Source organism: Pristis pectinata, chromosome 17, assembly GCF_009764475.1.
Source record: "Pristis pectinata isolate sPriPec2 chromosome 17, sPriPec2.1.pri, whole genome shotgun sequence".
In the NCBI taxonomy this organism is placed as follows: domain Eukaryota; kingdom Metazoa; phylum Chordata; class Chondrichthyes; order Rhinopristiformes; family Pristidae; genus Pristis; species Pristis pectinata.
In genome coordinates, this window is record NC_067421.1 from 44,390,724 (window position 1) to 44,410,184 (window position 19,461).

The 19,461-nt window shown below is 43.4% G+C and overlaps 1 protein-coding gene across 1 annotated transcript in view; it reads left to right on the top strand.

Moving 5' to 3' along the window:
* dnah10 (dynein axonemal heavy chain 10) overlaps window positions 1-19,461 on the top strand; it is a 285,578-nt gene that overhangs the window by 75,926 nt on the left and 190,191 nt on the right. Inside the window, exons 19-26 of the mRNA XM_052032383.1 lie at window positions 5,437-5,593; window positions 8,033-8,512; window positions 9,633-9,791; window positions 12,787-12,903; window positions 13,294-13,396; window positions 14,739-14,921; window positions 18,351-18,558; window positions 19,181-19,337. Of these exons, the coding sequence (XP_051888343.1) occupies window positions 5,437-5,593; window positions 8,033-8,512; window positions 9,633-9,791; window positions 12,787-12,903; window positions 13,294-13,396; window positions 14,739-14,921; window positions 18,351-18,558; window positions 19,181-19,337 (1,564 nt within the window). The remainder of the gene's footprint in view (window positions 1-5,436; window positions 5,594-8,032; window positions 8,513-9,632; window positions 9,792-12,786; window positions 12,904-13,293; window positions 13,397-14,738; window positions 14,922-18,350; window positions 18,559-19,180; window positions 19,338-19,461) is intronic.

Consider the following 19,461-nt stretch of genomic DNA (forward strand, 5'->3'; position numbering starts at 1 on the left):
GATTGCACTGCCTTTGTAGCCATGAAGAAGAGAATTGGATGTATATTGTGGTGAAAAATTGGTAAGGTTACAGAGAAAGGGCTGGTGGGTGGAACTAGAGAGTTGCTCTGGTAGAGAGCCAGTGTGGGCATGATGGGACTGACTGTGCTGTAAACATTCTATGATCCTCTGATAAGTTATAGTGCTCAGACTACTCTGACAACACCTCCCAGGCTACAGATTCCAGTTGACCTTGCAAAATCCTCGTCAGGAACATTGGGGGAAAGTGCCTACAGTTGAAGTTCGACAACAGCCTTGCAGCCAAACCATCACAATCCCTGGATATGTTCTGTGCTACTGGCAGGGCAGACCACCAGAGATGGTAGTACAGAAACACCCCATCAGGGACAGGTTCATGGATGGCTACAGCCTCTTCTGCCTTGGGAGGAGTGAGGTGGGCTAGAAAGAAAATTCAGAGGGGTGAAGTCAAACATATACCATTCATTATTTTTTAATGTAACTCTCCACTTAATGTGTTTCATATATTATCCACAGGTTGAAAATAAATGTGGCTCTGCTGCACAGGAGGGCAGGAAAAAGAGTGGCAGAGCTGTAGTTGTAGGGGAAGAGACAGGAGCTTCTGTAGCTGCAAACGGGACTCCAAGTTGGTGTATTGCCTCCTAGGTGCAAAGGTCAGGGACGTCTCAGAGCAGCTGCAGGGCATTCTGGAAGGGGAGGGTGAACAGCCAGTTGTCGTGGTGCATGTAGATACCAATGATATAGGAAAAAAGCAGGATGAGGTCCTACAAGCCGAATTTAGGGAGATTGGTATTGGTTTTGGTTTATTATTGTCACTTGTACCAAGGTACAGTGAAAAACTTGTCTTGCAGACCGATCGTACAGATCAATTCATTACACAGTGCAGTTACATTGGGTTAGTACAGAGTCCATTGATGTAGTACAGGTAAAAACAATAACAGTACAGAATAGAGTGTCACAGCTACAGAGAAAGTGCAGTGCAATAAGGTGCAAGGTCACAACAAGGTAGATTGTGAGGTCATAGTTCATCTCATTGTATAAGGGAACTGTTCAATAGTCTTATCACAGTGGGGTAGAAGCTGTCCTTAAGTCTGGTGGTACATGCCCTCAGGCTCCTGTATCTTCTACCCGATGGAAGAGGAGAGAAGAGAGAATGACCTGGATGGGTGGAATCTTTGATTTATGCCGGCTGCTTCACCAAGACAGCGAGAGGTAAAGACAGAGTCCAAGGAGGGGAGGCTGGTGTCCATGATGTGCTGGGCTGTGTCCACAACTCTCTGCAGTTTCTTGCGGTCCTGGGCAGAGCAGTTGCCATACCAAGCTGTGATATAGATTAAAAAGTAGGACCTCTGAGGTAATAACCTCAGAATTACTATCTGTGCCATGTGCTAGTCAGAGCAGGAATAGCAGCATAGTTAAGATGAATATGTGGCTTGAGCAGTGGTGCAGGAGGGAGGGTTTTAGATTCCTGGGACATTGGAACCAGTTCTGGGGACCAGTACAAACAGGACAGTCTACACCTGAGCAGGACTGGGATCAATGTCCTAGGGGGATTGCTTGCTAGTGCTGTTGGGGGGGTGGGTGTTTAAACTAATGTGGTGGGGGATGGGAATCCATGCCGAAAGACAGAGAGAAGCAAAGCAGAGACCAGAGCAAAAGTTAGAAAAGAGATAAGTCAAATGCAAAGGACACCAAGGTTACTAGATTCTAAACGGACAATAAGTGTAAGGGCACTTTATCTGAATGCCCAAAGTATTCGAAACAAAGTTAGTGAACTTGTGGCACAAATCAGTACAAAAGGGTATGATTTAGTGGCCATTACAGAAACGTGGTTGCAGGGTGGAGATGATTGGGAATTAAATATCCAAGGTTATCACATAATATGGAAGGATAGGCAGGAAGGTAAGGGAGGTGGGGTAGCGCTCTTAATTAAGAATGAGATCAGGGCAATAGTGAGAGACGATATAAGATCTAAGGAGCAGAATGTTGAGTCCATCTGGGTAAAGATTAGGAATAGTAAAGGGAAAAAAAATCACTGGTGGTAGTTGTCTATAGGCCACCAAAAAAAAAATAACATTAGAGTGGCACAGGCAATGAACCAGGAAATATTTGATGCATGTAAGAATGGAACGGCAGCTGTCATGGGGGAATTAAACTTTCACATAGATTGGACGATTCAAGTTGGTTGAGGCAGTCTTGAGGAGGATTTCATAGAATGCATCCATGATAGCTTTCTTGAACAGCATGTTAGTGAATCTTCAAAGGAAAATGCTATCTTAAATCTGGTCCTGTGCAATGAAACGGGTAAAATTAACGATCTTATAGTTAGGGATCCTCTTGGAAAGAGTGATCATTGTATGATTGAATTTCTCATATAAATGGAGGGTGCATCTTAAAACCAGTGTATTATGCCTAAACAAGGGAGATTACAATGTGATGAGGGAGGAGTTGGCTAGCATAGACTGGGAACAATGTCAGGGACCAGTAGACTGGGACAGTGGGTAAAAGTTTTTATAATGATATAAAGCGGAAAAGGGTGGCTAAAGTGAACGTAGGTCCCTTGGAAGCTGAGAAGGGGGAATTAATATTGGGTAATGTGGAAATGGCTGAGGCCTTGAGCAACTATTTTGTGTCGGTCTTCATGATGGAGGACATGTCTAACATGCCAAAGAGAGATGTCATGCATGCGATAGGAGGTGAGGACCTTGATACAATTGCTGTCATTAGAGGTAGTGATGAGCAAACTGGTGGGCCTAAAGGTAGACAAGTCCCCTAGTCCTGATGGGATGCAACCCAAGGTACTAAAAGAAATGGCGGAAGTTATAGTAGAGGCATTTGTGATAATTTACCAAATGTCATACCACTGTTTAAAAAATGATATAAGTAAAAGGCAGGCAATTATAGGCCAGTTAGCTTAATGTCTGTAGTTGGGAAAATGCTTGAAGCTGTCATTGAGGAAGAAATAACGAGATATCTGGATAGAAATGGTTCCATCAGGCAGACACAGCATGAATTCAGGAAGGACAGGTCCTGTTTGACAAACTTACTGGAGTTCTTCGAGGACATAATGAGCGCAGTGGATAGAGGGGAACAGGTGAATGTTGAATACTTGGATTTCCAGAAGGCGTTCGATAAGGTGCCACATAAAAGACTTTTCCATAAGATAAGGATGCATGGAGTTGGGTGTAATGTATTAGCATGGATAGCGGATTGGTTAGCCAATAGAAGGCAGAGAGTTGGGATAAATGGGTGTTTCTCTGGTTGGCAGTCATTGGTGAGTGGGGTGCCGCAGGGGTCGGTGCTGGGCCTGCAACTGTTCACGATATACATTAACGATTTGGAAGAGGGAACCAAGTGTAACATATCTAAGTTTGCTGATGACACTAAATTGAGTGGAAAAGCAAATTGTGCAGAGGATGTGGAGAGTCTGCAGAGAGATATAGATAGGTTCAGTGAGTGGGCAAGGGTCTGGCAGATGGAGTACAATGTTAGTAAATGCGAAGTCATCCACTTTGGAAGGAAAAATAGAAGATCAGATTATTACTTAAATGATGAAAGATTGCAGCATGCTGTTGTGCAGAGGGACTTGGGAGTGCTTGTGCAGGAATCGCAGAAGGTTGGTTTGCAGGTACAACAGGTTATCAAGAAGGCAAATTGAATGTTGGCCTTCATTGCTGGAGGGATTGAATTTAAGAGCAGTGAGGTTATGCTGCAACTGTACAGGGTACTGGTGAGGCTGCACCTGGAGTACTGCGTGCAGTTCTGGTCTCCTTACTTGAGGAAAGATATACTGGCTTTGGAGGCGGTGCAGAGGAGGTTCACCAGGTTGATTCTGGAGGTGAGAGGGTTAGCCTGTGAGGAGAGATTGAGTTACCTGGGACTATACTCACTGGAATTCAGAAGAAAGAGAGGGAATCTTATAGAAACATATAAAATTATGAAAGGGATAGATAAGATAGAGGTTGTTTCCACTGGTAGGTGAGACTAGAACTAGGGGACATAGCCTCAAGATTTAGGACGGAGATGAGGAGAATCTGCTTTTCCCAGAGGGTAGTGAATCTGTGGAATTCTCTGTCCAGGGAAGCAGTAGAGGCTACCTCATCAAATATACTTAAGACACAGTTTGATAGACTTTTGCGTAATAGGGGAATTAAAGGATATGGGGAAAAGGCAGGTAGGTGGATCTGAGTCCCCAGCCAGATCAGCCATGATCTTATTGAATGGCAGAGCAGGCTCGACAGGCCAGGTGGCCAACCCTTGTTCCTATTTCTTATGTTCTTATATACTGTAAGCAAACAGATGTATTTTTAACTTAATACAATCTCAATGGTGTAACATTCGTAGGGAAGAGTAAGCACATGAATGGTATCAATGATAAACAATTACAAACCTAAAATAATTCTGGTTAAATAAAAGTTTGTTGCTGCTTACCTTTTATTGAATGAATTACTGCGCTGTATTTACAAATTAGTCAATTGCACGTGCAAACAAGCTAAATGACAACACACCTTATTGTTTAAAACTGAATAACCAACACCTGGACAAAATAAAGTGTACTTTTCTCTAACTGATGGAAGTTGCATTGCAATCTCAGTCAAACCAAAACCTTGAGGATTGCTTCCTACCCATATGAGATTTGGCTGTGAATCAGGAAACAGAATTTGAAATAAAACAAGAATCAATGTCATGGAATAAAAATAGACAGAACTTTGACCATATGATCAACTGAAATATGCAGAGTTTATTTTGCTGTTTTCATCAACATTTACCAAACTAAAATATTATATAAGCTGCCCACCCCACTCCCACCACTTAGTCTCATCTCCTCCCAGCTTTCCACCCACCCACCTACCCATACCCTACCCTTCACACCTTCCCAACAATTCTCCCTCCCCAACACTCCCATCTATCTCAATCTACATTGTGCTGACCTGGTAGAGGAGGTAGTGGGTTAGTCAGAGTAGTAGGAGGTAGTCAGAGAGAGATAGTGGGGTGGTTACAGTTTCCCGACCCTTGTTAAAAGCTCTTGCCATTTGTTGTACCAAACACATGTAAAATTTGTCTTCCTCCCTGTAACGACACTGTACAGGGAGTTGGCAATACATTGTGCTTATTGATGTTCAGAGTTTACATGCAAACTGGGGAATGAAATCTGTCCTTGCAACCACATGCACATCCTGTGACTGAATGGGAATAATAAACACTTGCTATCCCCACAAGCAAGCACCATTAGCACAAGGACTGCAGTTGTTCCCCTGGCATGCCTGGATAGTTACTAGAGATGTGCCGTTGCTTATGAGACCAACTAAAACAATATCAAACAACATAAAGCGTAACCTCCGATGGCATTATAATTGAATGTTATGTTTAATTATGCCATGTCCAGCCAGATCTAATGTCCTGTATTTTTGTCTGTAGAAATCTTCAGCAAATTAATGCTTCTCTTCTTGGAAACAATCCCCTTTTCCAAATTGAAGTTCACCTCTCTGCCCCTGAGATTGTCTTGAAACCCAGTGCCTCTGAAGTTTATCAACTGACTCTCCAGAACATAAAAGACTGTGTTGAAACAACGAAGGTAGGTTGGAATTATTGTTTTCACAGAGTTAACCATAAGCAATTTAAAAAAATTGGATGATATTGGAGCAGAACTTCCACTGGCAAGAAACCGCAGGCCTTGCTGTTTGTCCCAGCATGGCCTCCTGGCCCAGTCTTCGCTGACAGCCTGGCTTTTGGGACATCGCTGTGGTGGAGTGCAGCACAGGGCTGTTGGTCCTGGTTCCTGGTCCATGGAGTGCAGCACAGGGCTGTTGGTCCTGGTTCCTGGTACATGGAGTGCAGCACAAGGCTGTTGGTCCTGGTTCCTGGTACATGGAGTGCAGCACAAGGCTGTTGGTCCTGGCTCCTGGTACATGGAGTGCAGCACAGGACTGTTGGTCCTGGCCCCTGGTACATGGCTGTGGTGGAGTGCAGCACAGGGCTGTTGGTCCTGGCTTCTGGCAACTGGGTGCTCGTGAGGGCATCACCAGTGCTGGCAACTGGGTGCTCAGGAGGGCCTGTCAGATACAGTATAACATGGAACAATGTGAAGTTATCTGCATTGAAAAGGAAAACAGGGAGGTGGCATATTTTATAAATGGTGTTTCATTCATCAGTGTTGATGTATAAAGAGACTTGGCTCCTTTTGTTCACCAGTCACTGAAAGCAAACATGAAGGGGTGGTAAGTAGTTAACAAGGCAAATGGTGTGTGGCCTCCATCGCAAGAGGTTTTGAATGCAGTAGTAAGGATGCCTTGCTGCAGGTGTACAGGGCCTTGGTGAGACCACAACTAGAATATCTGTAGTTAAGAAAGGATATACTTGCCATAGAGGGAGTGCACACTAGGATGGTGGGACTGCTGCATGTGGAGAGATTGTTGACTACCTTTGTACTCACTGGAGCTGCGAAGAATGACGGGATCTAACAGAATCTTACAAAATTGTGACATGGCCAGATAGCCTGGATTTGGGGAGGATGTTCCCCCTGGCTGGGGTATCTAGAAAAAGGAGTCACAGTCTTTGGTTACAGAGCAAGAAATTTAGGATGAGGTGAAAAATTTTTTCACTCAGATGGTAATGAACCTGTGGAATTCGTTATACAGAGGACAGTAAGATAAAGATTTCTTTATTAGTCACACGTACATTGAAACGCACAGTGAAACGCATCTTTTGCGTCGAGTGTTCTGGGGGCAGCCCGTAAGTGTCGTCACGCTTCCGGCACCAACATAGCATGCCCACAACTTCCTAACCCGTACGTCTTTGGAATATGGGTGGAAACCAGACCACTCAGAGGAAACCCATGCAGTCACAGGGAGAACGTACAAATGCCTTACAGGCAGTAGAGACCAAGTTACTGAATATTTTTAAGGAGTTGGGGAGATGGCGGGAAAATATTATTGATCAGCCTTCTTTATATTGAATGTTTGATAGTCTTGCAGGGTTGAATGATCTACTCCTTTCCCTATTTTCTATCTTTCTAAAGTGTTGGTGTTGCAATTCAAGATTTACGCTATTACTTAATGCACTGGGAAATAACACTGACTGTATTGGGGAATTATAAGGTTGGAGATTGGGCCACTTCTTTCCTGCTCTGATCTGGCTAGTTGCAGGAACAATATCTGTCGTGCTTCCTGAAATGTATCGCTTGGGGCATGGTGGCAATAATGAAGCCTGATCTGCTGCAACCCAAACATGATGGCTTCTCCACAAGGCAAACCTACAACAGAGATTAGAGAAGCTTCTAAAAAAGATTTTAAAGAATTATTTCAAATTCCTTTAAGTCAGGAGAAGCAGGAACACTCCTCCAGGCCCACTAGGAGCCTAGTGCTTCTCCTACCTGGGCCAGAACAATGACCCTCCATCAATAGAGGTGATGTTCGTGCTTTCTGTGAGGGTGTTTCTGCTGGTGGATGAACCTAGAACTAGAGGACATGGTCTCAGATGGGACCCATTTAACACTTTGGGACAGGGGAGGCTGCGGAGAGACTTGACTGTGGTGCATAAAATTATGAGGGGCCTAGATAGAGTAACCAGGTTGAGCCTGTTTCCGTGCTGTATGACTCTAGAGGGAGAAGAGGAAGCAAATTTTTGGTGCCTATAAAGGATGGTGGAGGCAGCAATTAACACATTGAAGCGGTAATTGGCCTTGAAGAGCTGTGACTTAACCTGGGGATAGGCTGGGTGATTTTCTTTCAATCAGCACAGACATGTTGGGCTGAATGACCTCTTGTGATGCAAATTTTCTTTGACTCTAAGGCCCAGTCCTATCTCAAAATGTGTACTGATGGAAGGTCATCAACCTGAAATGTTAACTGCTTCTATCTCCATGATGCTGTCTGATCTGAGTATTTCCTGAATTTTCTTTTGGTATTTCAAATCTCCCAACCCAAATGCATTAAAAGTAATGGGTGCTTTGCTAGTTACGGGCTGCCAATTGTTTTAGCCATGCATTAAATTCTCTTTATTTCATGTGTTACAGCTGTTTGTTCGATGGATGCATGGGTCCTGCATTGAATGCTCACCGCAGTATATTGAAGGAGATGATGAGCCAGTCATCTTTAGTTTCTACAGTGACATTTCTCAGCATCCACAGATCATAGAATTAGCTATTTCCACCAGTCAGAATCTACAAAAACTTCTTGGTTCTCTGAGCAAGTTTCTGAACAGCTGGAAGAAGTACCGATCATTATGGAAGATGGACAAATCTATCGTTGTGGAGAAGTTTGCAGCAAGAAATCCTTCTTGTGTTAGTTATGATGAAAAGCTGCAATTCTACACCAGAATCAGCGAGGAAGTGGCAGAACAGCCACTTGTGAAAGATGACCAATGTATTCGGCTCCAGCTGAGGCCGTTGGCATTTAGTATTCAAGAAAATGCAAATGCATGGGTGCAGTCACTTGGACATTGCCTGAATGAATCTGCCAAGCGGGAATTATATAGCCTGAGAGATGAACTGGAGGTAACCCTTCATGTAATGTTTCCAAACTATGTTGTTTAGATTAAGAACATAAGAAGCAGAAGCAGGAATAGATCTTTTGGCCCCTTGTGCCTGCTCCACTAGTCAATAAGATTATGACTGATTTTTAGTTGGTCCCATTCCCCTGTTCTTTGCCAATAGTCCAGCAGAATTTTTCCTCATGACTTTCCAATTCCCTTTGGAATGCTCCGCCTGACTGTTTCCACCAACCATCCCTACCAGCAGTGAGTTCCAGGTCATTGCCTCTCTTTGTTCAATAAACGTTTTTCCTCCTAGCCCCCATGCTTTTTGCTCACCATTTTGAATCTGTATCTGTTGATCTTTGAGCCCTCAGTAATGGAGACAGATTTTCACTATTTTCCTTGACTAAAACTGTCATAATTGTCTATTCTTTTTATAGAATCTCCAAGAATAAGATTCCTTGCAGCTGAAATCCCTCAACGGGCCTCAGTTTTTCCATCAGCCTTTTTACGTGGGACTTTCACCCATCAACCCTCTGCTCCTTGCCTGTAGTGGGCCCCAGTTAATTGTGTCTCAATTTTAAAATGTTAATTTTTGTTTTCTAATCCTTCTATGGTTTTTTTCCTTTTGTATCAACTTCTCCAGCTACACAACCTTTCAAGATGTCTGCCTCCTCTAATTCTGGTCTTTTGATAATCCCCAAATGTAATCACTCCATCATTGGTAGCTCCCCTTTCAGCTGCCTGGGAACTAAGCACTGGAATTCCATCGCTAAACTTTTACCTGTCCCTACCTCTCTTTAACATGTTCTTTGACCAAGCTTTTGGTCAAATGCACTAATATCTCTCTGTATGGCGTGGTCAAATTTTGTTCAGAAATGCTGCTGTGAAGTGAATTGGGGAATTTTAGCCATGTTAAAGATGCCATGTAAGTCAAAATGGTTGTTGAATACTACACCTTACTATATCTCTGAGAACTTCTCCAAAGCCTTTTATATACAGCGAATGACCTGAAGCATAGTTGTTGCAGCTGTTATGTTATTCTAATTATTTTGATGACACTTTAATGAATTGTAATGACATTACATTTAAAGCCATTGTATTTTTTAAAATTTTGTGTAATTTTCCTCTTCCATTGGCAGGAGCTTTCAGTTTCTTTGCAGACAGTTCCAGACACTCTGGAGAACCTGAAGTTTGTACTTAGTACAATTGCCCAAATTCGAGCCATGTCTTTAATTGTGGAGCTACGGTTAAAAGATACCCAGGAGCGATATCGTACCCTTGCCATGTATAATATCCTTGTAAGTTCAAGGTTTACCTGTTGTAAACACTGGACCTCCATTTCTTCATAAATTAGCCAATACAATCCTCATTCATTAAGATTGAAGTTAAATTCCACACTTCAGCCCATCATGTCAACCAGCCTCCACATTCAGCACTTATGTCATCATCAAACATATATTTACGTCTTTACTCAGCATTTTGAAGGGACCAATCGCTGTCCGACATTCTGGTCCACTCTTCAGTAACCCCTCCCATTGTGCTAAGGACCAGAAAGGACCCATGCTAAAGGCTGGTCAGAAAAGTAAAAGCTTATAAGATCCAAGAGATAAAAACAGAAGATGCTAATAACATGGAGAAGGTTGGGCAGTATCTGTGGAGAGAGGAACAGAGTTAGTATTTGAGGAGTTGAAGTCAGAAATGGGAAATAGTGAAACAAGAGAGTGATGGAGAATTATATAGGGTAAAGGGAATACGTCTGATAGGGTGAGCCCAGAGTTGCCCAAGGTGATAAGCTGTTGAAGAAGTTACCTGGTTAATAGGCTAATGAGGGCAGTTGTTGACAAAGGAACGTGAGAAATGCCCAGAGGTCAGCCCATACTGATGGAGAGATAGAACTGTCTCAACATTGCAAATGACTGATCTACAGCATCTTCAGCCCCTTTCACCAACACATTATATAAGTTGTTGGTGAGACCCCACTTGGAGTACTGTGTACAGTTTTGGTCACCCTGTTGTAGGAAAGATTTTATTAAACTAGAAAGAGTGCGGAAAAGATTTACCAAGATGTTGCCTGGACTTAGGGGACTGACTTACAAGGGGAGGTTGTGTAGACTGGACTTTATTCCCTGGAACATAGGAGATTCAGAGGTGACCTAATAGAGGTATATAAGATCATGAGGGGCATAGACAGGGTGAAAGCACATATCGTCTTTTTTCCCAGTGAGTATTAGGCGAGAGATTTAAAAGGGACATCAGGGGCAGCTTCTTCATGCAAAGGGTGGTGCATATTATCATCTTGTACACCTCTATCAAGTCACCTCTCATCCTCCTCTCCAAAGAGAAAATCCCTAGCCTGCTCAACAATAAGACATGCTCTCCAATCCAGGCAGCATCCTGGTAAATCTCCTTTGCACCCTCTCTGAAGCTTCCACATCCTCCCTATAATGAGGCAACCAGAACTGAACATAATACTCCAAGTGTGGTCTAACAAGAGGAAAGATGTAGGAAAGATGTTGTTAAACTGGAAAAAGTGCAGTAAACATCTACAAGGATGTTGCTAGGACTTGAGGGACTGAATTATAGGGACAGACTAGGTCTTTGTTCCTTGGAGTGTAGGAGACTGAGAGGTGATCTTACAGAAGTGTATAAAATCATGAGGGGCATAGATAGGGTGAATGCACTCAGTCTTTTTCCCAGAGTTGGGAAATCAAGAACTAGAGGGCATAGGTTTAAGGTGAGAGGGGAGAGATTTAATAGGAACTTGAGGGGCAACTTTTTTTTACACAAAGAGTTGTATGTATGTGGAAGGAACTGCCAGAGGAAGTGGTTGAGGCAGGTACAATAACAACTTTTTATAAAAAAAAATTGTTCAACAAGTACATGGATAGGACAGGCTAAGAAGGTTTTGGGCCAAACCCTGGCAAATGGGACTAGCTTGGAAGGGGCACCTTGGTCGGCATGCACCAGATGGACTGAAGGGCCTGTTTCTGTGCTGTATAATTCTATGACTCTAATCCCAATTAGTATTTGGGAAATTAATTCCCCTAGTGGAAGTAGAGGAGAGTGGACAGTGTAGAGGAGCAGAGTGATCTGGGGGTTCATATCCACAGATCACTGAAAGTTGCCTCGCAGGTGGATAGGGTAGTTAAGAAAGCTTATGGGATGTTAGCTTTCATAAGTCGGGGGATCAAGTTTAAGAGCCGCGAAGTGATGTTGCAGCTCTACAAAACTCTGGTTAGACCACACTTAGAGTACTGTGTCCAGTTCTGGTCGCCTCATTGTAGGAAGGATGTGGAGGCATTGGAAAGGGTGCAGAGGAGATTTACCAGGATGCTGCCTGGATTGGAGAGTATGGATTATGGGGGAGAGATTAAAGGAGCTAGGGCTATTCTCATTGGAGAGAAGGAGGATGAGGGGAGACATGATATACAAAATATTGAGAGGAATAGATAGAGTGGACAGCCAGCGCCTATTTCCCAGGGCACCAATGCTCAAAACAAGAGGGCATGGCTTTAAAGTAATGGGTGGGAAGTTCAAGGGTGATGTCAGAGGGAGGTTTTTCACCCAGAGAGTGGTTGGTGCATGGAATGCACTGCCTGGGGTGGTGGTGGAGGCTGATACATTGGACAAGTTCAAGAGATTGTTAGATAAGCATATGGAGGAATTTAAGTTAGAGGGATATGTGGGAGGAAGGGGTTAGATAGTCATAGGTGTGGTTTGAAGGGCGGCACAACACGGTGGGCTGAAGGGCCTGTATTGTGCCGTATTGTTCTATGGTTCTAGTATTATAACCCTTATTATCATCTGATCTGATACCATAACACCACATTTCTTCTCTATAAGATATCTTTTTTAGTCACATGCACATTGAAATACACAGTGAAGTGCATCTTTTGCGTAGAGTGTTCTGGGGGCAGCCCGCAAGTGTCGCCACGCTTCCGGCGCTAACATAGCATGCCCACAACATCCTAACCCGTACATCTTTGGAGTGTGGGGGAAGCCGGAGCACCCGGAGGAAACCCACGCAGACACGGGAAGAAAGTACAAACTCCTTACAGACAGCGGCCGGAATTGAACCTGGGTCGCTGGCGCTGTAATAGCATTACACTAACCACCACACTACCATGCCTACCCTTAAATGGAACCTCCATAGGCCCCAGTGAGATATGAACTTGCGACCCCTGGTTTACAAGACCAGTGCTCTAACCCCTGAGCTATGGAGCCCATAATATTCATTATGTAGATATGCAGATATTTGCTTCTGTTACATGTGTTCCTTAATTTTCTTTTCAGACTACAGAAGAAGAAAAAACATTGCAGCAGAGTATTAAAGTAATTTGGGAAAGTCTCTTTGATGAGTCACGTAACATTGATCTTAGCTTGGGTACTGTAAAGAAAAAGTTCACTAAGGTAATACATATCTTAGCTCCTTTGTTTCCTATATATTGTTGTTTATATCTTCCTGCTGAACAATTTTAGTGCCCTCCTGGCTGGCCTTCCACCTTGCAATATACATGAACTTCACTTGCTCATTCCCAGGTGGACTGAAAACCATTGTGGGCCTTTTTAATGAACTTGCTGGATGTGGTAACAATATTTCCACAATGACTTTAGCTCTACAATTCTGGATGAGGTTCAGTTTCAATGAACTTAAGTTATTTCAGATTTCATGGTCTTTGTTCACTATAGTAGAGGAACACTTTTGTTTATGTACCTGCTGTTAATTCTATACTTAGTGAACTTTAGTGTTAGCTTGAACTAGTAAAAATATTCAAAATAATTCTCATTGTTGGCTTTTAGACCACCAAACATGAGACTAAAGATTTTGCATATAACCTTGCTGCTTTTGCAGCAAGATTCCGTCTGGAAGGCCCAGGGTCTGTGGAGGCTGAACTTGACACAGGTAGGAAAATTGTTCAGGCTATTCTTCTTTTATATGTCAGACAAAACTGTTTATGAGTTATATATTCATTCATATCCTTTCCTGTTGAATTGTTTTTCAGCTGCAATGATTTGGTATTTGCGATATACAAAAAGAACCTTAGGAACATAAGAAATAGGGGCAGGAAAAGGCCATATGACCTCTCGAGCAGGCTTCTCCATTCAATAACATCATGACTACCTGATCTTAACCTCAACTACAGTTTTCTGTCTGATTCTCATAGCCCCTAATTTTGCAATAGAGTAAAATCTGTGTGAAATTACCTTGAATATATTCAGTGATTTTTGAGTGTTTGGAGCTCTTGAGGTAGAGGATTTCAGAGAGTTATGACTCTCTGGAGGAAGAAATTTCTCCTCACCTCTGTCTTAAATGGGCGATCCCTAGTTCTGAGAATGTCCCCTTGTCCTAGATTCCCTGGGGAAGAGGTCGGGTCACAGACCGGAAAGAATAACTCCGATTCTTTCTCCCCCTGACTTGCTGAGCACTTCTAGCACCTTCGGGCTTGAGCTTCACCTTCAGCAAGAGGAAAGTCTGGAGTAAGTGGCCGGACCCCTAGGCACATTGATGTACAGAGGGATCTTGGGGTGCAAGTCCATAGCTTCCTGAAAGTGGCAACACAAGTGGATAGGGTATATGGCATCCTTGCCTTCATCGATTAGGTATTGGGAATAGGACGTAGAACATTATAGCACAGTACAGGCCCTTCAGCCCACGATGCTGTGCCGACATTTTGTCCTGAATAAATGTTGGGAAGTCGTGTTGCAGGTGTTTAAAACTTTGGTTAGGCCACATTTGGAGTATTGCATGCAGTTCTGGTCACCCTATTATAGGAAGGATATAGAGGCTTTGGGGAGGGTGCAGAAGAGGTTTACCAGGATGACGCCTGGATTAGAGAGTATTTAGCTATAAGGAGAGGTTGGACAAACTAGGGTTGTTTTCTCTGGAGTGCTTGAGGCTGAGGGGTAGAACTATAGAGCATTAGAGCCATACAGTAAGGAAAAAGCCCAACAGATGGGTTTGGGGTGGAACAAAGTCACTTGGTTGCTTTTGAAAGCATTTATCCTCTGTTATCAAAAAAAACATTTGAATGTAGATCCCCCAATTCAGTTTCAGTTCGGTTTCTTTGGATTGAACATGCTGCACAGAGGGCGGACATTTGCCCAATGCTGCGCATGATGCTCATTTCTCACCTGCATTTTCCACTATTCCTTTCTTGCTTTGGTTTCTTCAGCTTTCCCTCTCCAGCAGAAAAGTTGCATGTAAGGCTGTTTTTGTTCCTTTTTTTTTGTGTATTTTATTGCAGGGCTTGAGATTTTGGGCAAATTTGAAAATGAGTTGGAAGAACTTGAGAGAAAGCGTCAAGAGTTAGCAAACGCTGAGAAGCTTTTCGACCTGTCAATTACAATGCACCCTGAGCTACTGTCTCTTCAGAAAGAAATGAAAGGCTTGCGGCAGATCTATGACATTTACAAGGCACAGCGGGTATGTTTAGAGAGCTTTGTAAGGTTTTTAGACTATGTTTAAAATATCTGCTTACTTTGTGTGAATGATGTAAGGTGTAATGATTGTACAAGGCTTGCTGCATGGGACTATCTCTCATGTCTCAAAGCCCTGAAGTTTCAAACAGTGAATTCTTGCACGTAGCATAGTGTTTCCTGTCTGCTTCCTTCCATCTTAAAAAAAATTCCATTATCTCAATTTAAAAAATGTTTACTGAAAACAGAGTATTGCAAAATTTTAATAAGTGGCATCATAGAACAATGCTACACGGGTTTCTCACACAAAGTTTATTCGTGGTGTTGCCTGCTAAGGCATCAAGTACCTCCTGTTTATTTATGGAGACCTGTGCTAGAATTTCACCTTCCCTTTGCTGAGTTGTCCAACTACAAAGTCTTTTCCTTTGTGAATACTGATGAAAAGTATTCATTTAGGACCTCACCTACACCTTCTGGCTCCATGCACAGATTGCCCTTGGTCCCGACTCTTTCCCTGGTTATCCTTTTGCCGTTACTCTGCTTTTCCCTCCTATATATTGGGCTTCCCCTTTTCCTTTCTTCAGTCCTAGAGAGAGTCCTGACTCGAAACATTGACTGCCTGCTTTTCTCCACAGATGCTACCTGGCTTGCTGAGTTATCCAGCATCATAGTGTTTTTCATCTAGATGCTAGCATCTGCAGTCCTTTGTTTCTCTTATAAAATGCCTTTGGATTTACCTTAATTCTGTCTGTCAATAATTTTTTTTCTCTCTTGCCTAATTTCCCTTTTAAGCGTCTCCCTACACTTTTTATACTGTTGAGGGGCCTCCTCTGTTTTAGTTCTCTATTCCTAGCGTATGCTTCCTTTATTCTTTTTACCCAATCTTTGATATCCCTTGATATCCAAGGTTCCCTGTACTTGTTACCCTTGGTTTCATCCTTACAGTATTATGTTGGACCTGAACTTGGTTATTTCTCCTTTGAATGCTTCCCACTGTGCTGACGTAGAGTTACCTGTAAGTAGATGTTCCTACTCTACCTTTGTCAGGTCCTGCCTTATTTTAATGTAATTGGCCATTCCTCAGTTTAAGACCTTTATCCTTGGTCTATCCTTTTCTTTTCCCGTAACCACTTTGAAATATACACAGTTATGGTCACCATCTCCAAAATGCTCCCCCACTGATATGCCCTCCAATTGACCGGGTACATTCCCCAAGATAAGGTCCAGTAATGCTCCTTCCCTCATTGGTCTATCTACATACTGTGTCAAAATACTCTCCTGGACACAACTCAGACATTCTTCCCCCTCTCTGAGCCTTTTACGCTAAGGCAATCCCAGTTAATATTTGGGAAGTTGAAAACCCCAGTATGATAACCCTATTTTTACTGTATCTCTCTGATACCTGCCTACATATATGTTCCTCTATCTCCTGTTGACTGTCTGTAATACACCCACAGCAAATTGATGGCACCCTTGTTGTTCCTAATCCCTACCTCTTTGGCCTCATTTGTGGAGCCTTCTAGGATATCCTTTGTCAGTACTGAAGTAATGCACTTTTTGACAACAATCCAATGCCATCTCCTCACTCACTTCCCCCTCTGTCTTGCTTGAACATTCTATACTCCTGGACACTGAATTACCAGTCCTGCCCGTCCTTTTAGCGTTACGCTATTACAGCGCCAGAGGCCTGGGTTCAATTCCCACTACTGTCTGTAAGGAGTTTGTACATTCTCCCCGTGTCTGTGTGGGTTTCTTCCAGGTGCTCTGGTTTCCTCCCACATTCAAAAGACATATGGGTTAGGAAGTTGTGGGCATGCTATGTTAGCTCTGGAAGTGTGGCGACACTTGTGGGCTGCCCCCAGAACACTCGATGCAAAAGATGCATTTCACTGTGTGTTTCGATGTACATGTGACTAATAAAGATCTTATCTCAGTGATGGCAACAATATTGTGGTTCCTCATGTTATTGAAAGCTTTGATGTTATGAACCTCACTAGGTAGACTCCTTGCATTAAAATAGTTATAGTTTAGCTTTGTATTTCCCTCCTGTATTTACCAGCCTGCTCTGCCTACTGGACTTCCTAATTTTTTCTCCTCTGAGTGACTGTACTTCCCCATCTGAACATCTACTCTGAACGCCATTCCCCTGCCAACTCAATTTAAACTGTCCCCAGTATCACGAGCAAATCTCCCCATAAGGATGTTCGTCCCATTCTGATTTAGGTGCAGCATGTCCCTCTCTTACAGGTCCCATCATTGCCAGAAACAGTCTGGAATCTGGAGCAACAACCAAATCTGCAGGAGGAACTCAGTGGGTCGAGCAGCATCTATGGGAGGAAAGGAATTGTTGACGTTTCAGGTCAAAACCCTGCATTAGGACTGAGGAGAGGCGGGATGGCCGGTATAAGGAGGAGAAGGGGAGTGGTGAGAAAGGAGTCTGAGGAGGGGTGTAAGATGACAGGCAGGTGGTGCCAGGTGGGGGAGGGGAGCAGGGGCGGGGGTGGAGTTGAGGGACAGTGGCAGGTGAATGATAGATGGAGGCAGACAGACAGAGAGAGAAAAAAAATAAGGAGAGGCAGATGGAGTAAGGTGTGGGGAGGAGAGTGCGAAGATTGGAGACAGCTGCTGGAGAGATATAAGGAGGAACACACAGGGCTACCATTGCTGGACTCTTGGTAAAGGAGGTGAGAATGGGAACCATTTGGTGAGAGGTGTATGGCACTTGGAACCGGAACTGAACAGGTGGGGGTGTTTGTGTGTGTGTGTGTGTGTGTGTGTGTGTGTGTGTGTGTGTGTGTGTGTGTGTGTGTGTGTGTGTGTGTGTGTGTGTGTGTGTGTAGTAGGTGGGTGGAACCAGGACAAAGGTGAGCGAAGGGTGGCTTGGGGGGTGGGTATGAGGGAAAAGGGCCAAAAATAGGAAGACCAGAAGAGGTTTGGAAGGAAAGGGCGGGGAAGCAACCTACTGGAGGGGAGTGTTACCTGAAATTGGAAAACTCAATATTCATGCCATGGGGTTGTAGACTATTAGGTGTTGTTTCTCCAGTTTACGTTTGGTCTCCATATCTCTGATTTTCAGGCTCTCTCTCCAAGTTGATCTTTAAAGCTGAGATCTTTGACTAAGCTTTTGGTCTCCTGCCCTTAGATGGTTCATTGTCACACAGGACAATGGGCTGAAAGGTTTCCTTTCTTGTATAATTCAATTTCTTTGTGAATGAGGTTGGAAGTTATTCATTGTGCTAATACTGATAATTTACCATCCAGATGAAGGGTCTCAACCTGAAACATTAACTATCCATTTCCCTCCACAGATGCTGCTCGAACCTCCAGCACTTTGCTTTTTTGCTCCCGATTCTGCAGTCTCTTGTGTCTCCAATTTACTGAATAGGTTCCTCATGTAATTAGGTCCTTCTGACTTAACCATTTGCTATTTTTCTAGACAGCGAAAGAAGAATGGTCTGAGACATTGTGGGCTGATTTAAATGTGCAGCTGCTTCAGGAAGGAATTGATGGATTTTTGAAGGCCTTCAGAAAGTTGCCGAAAGATGTTCGTAGTCTGTCTGTTGGCTTCCATTTGGAATCTCAGATGAAAGAATTTAAGGAATCCATCCCCTTGTTATTGGATTTGAAGCATGAGGCACTAAGAGAGAGGTTAGTTTCCTTAACCTTCCAATTCTGAATATTTGATGAAAGTACAAACAATGATAAGTGAGCCTGAGCATGCAGCCATGGCTTTAGTGCTCTGCTGCACCCAAATTCTCCACCATACTCCTCCATCGGATTCTAGCATCTGCAGTCTCTTGTGTCTCCACATCACCTTACAGCTCCTGTCTCTCCTCCACCCTCCACTTCCCCACCTTGCTCCATCTAACCCTTCTGTCTCTGTCTGCTGCTGTCTCCCAACCACCCCTCCCCTTCCCTCCCCCTCCTGGCTCCCCCCCTCACCTGGTTCCACCCATGCTTCACCCCTCCCTCTCACATCTTTGTACTGGCAATCTCCCCTCAGTGCTCTTGGTCCTGATGCTGGGTTTCAATCTGAAATATTGATTATCCTTTTGCCTCCACAGATGCTGCTGGACCTGCTGAGTTCCTCCAGCTGTTTATTTTTTTGCTCCACATTCCAGCATCTGCAGTCATTTGTGACTCTACCATATCTCGTGTGCTCACTGCTGTTCAATTACTCCACTAAAATTTGCTTACCCCACTGTAGTCTGAGGATTAAAGCAGATTGAGTAGAGATGTTAAAGTCCCATAAATATAATTTATTTTATAGGCATTGGAAAATATTAATGGCACGAACAGGCACAGAATTTGAGATGCGAGCTGATACATTTACACTGGAGAATATGTTTGCTATGCAACTGCACAAATATAGTGAAGCCATTGGTGATATTGTTACAGCTGCTGTTAAAGAACTTGGTATTGAAAAGGTAAGTGAACTTTGGTACCTAATGAGTTAATTCCAACTTGCTTGTCCATTCAAGATACAACTTATACTGAAGGGAATGTGGCTTGTGCTGACAGGATTGGTGTGGGAATAGGCTGTAACGCTGA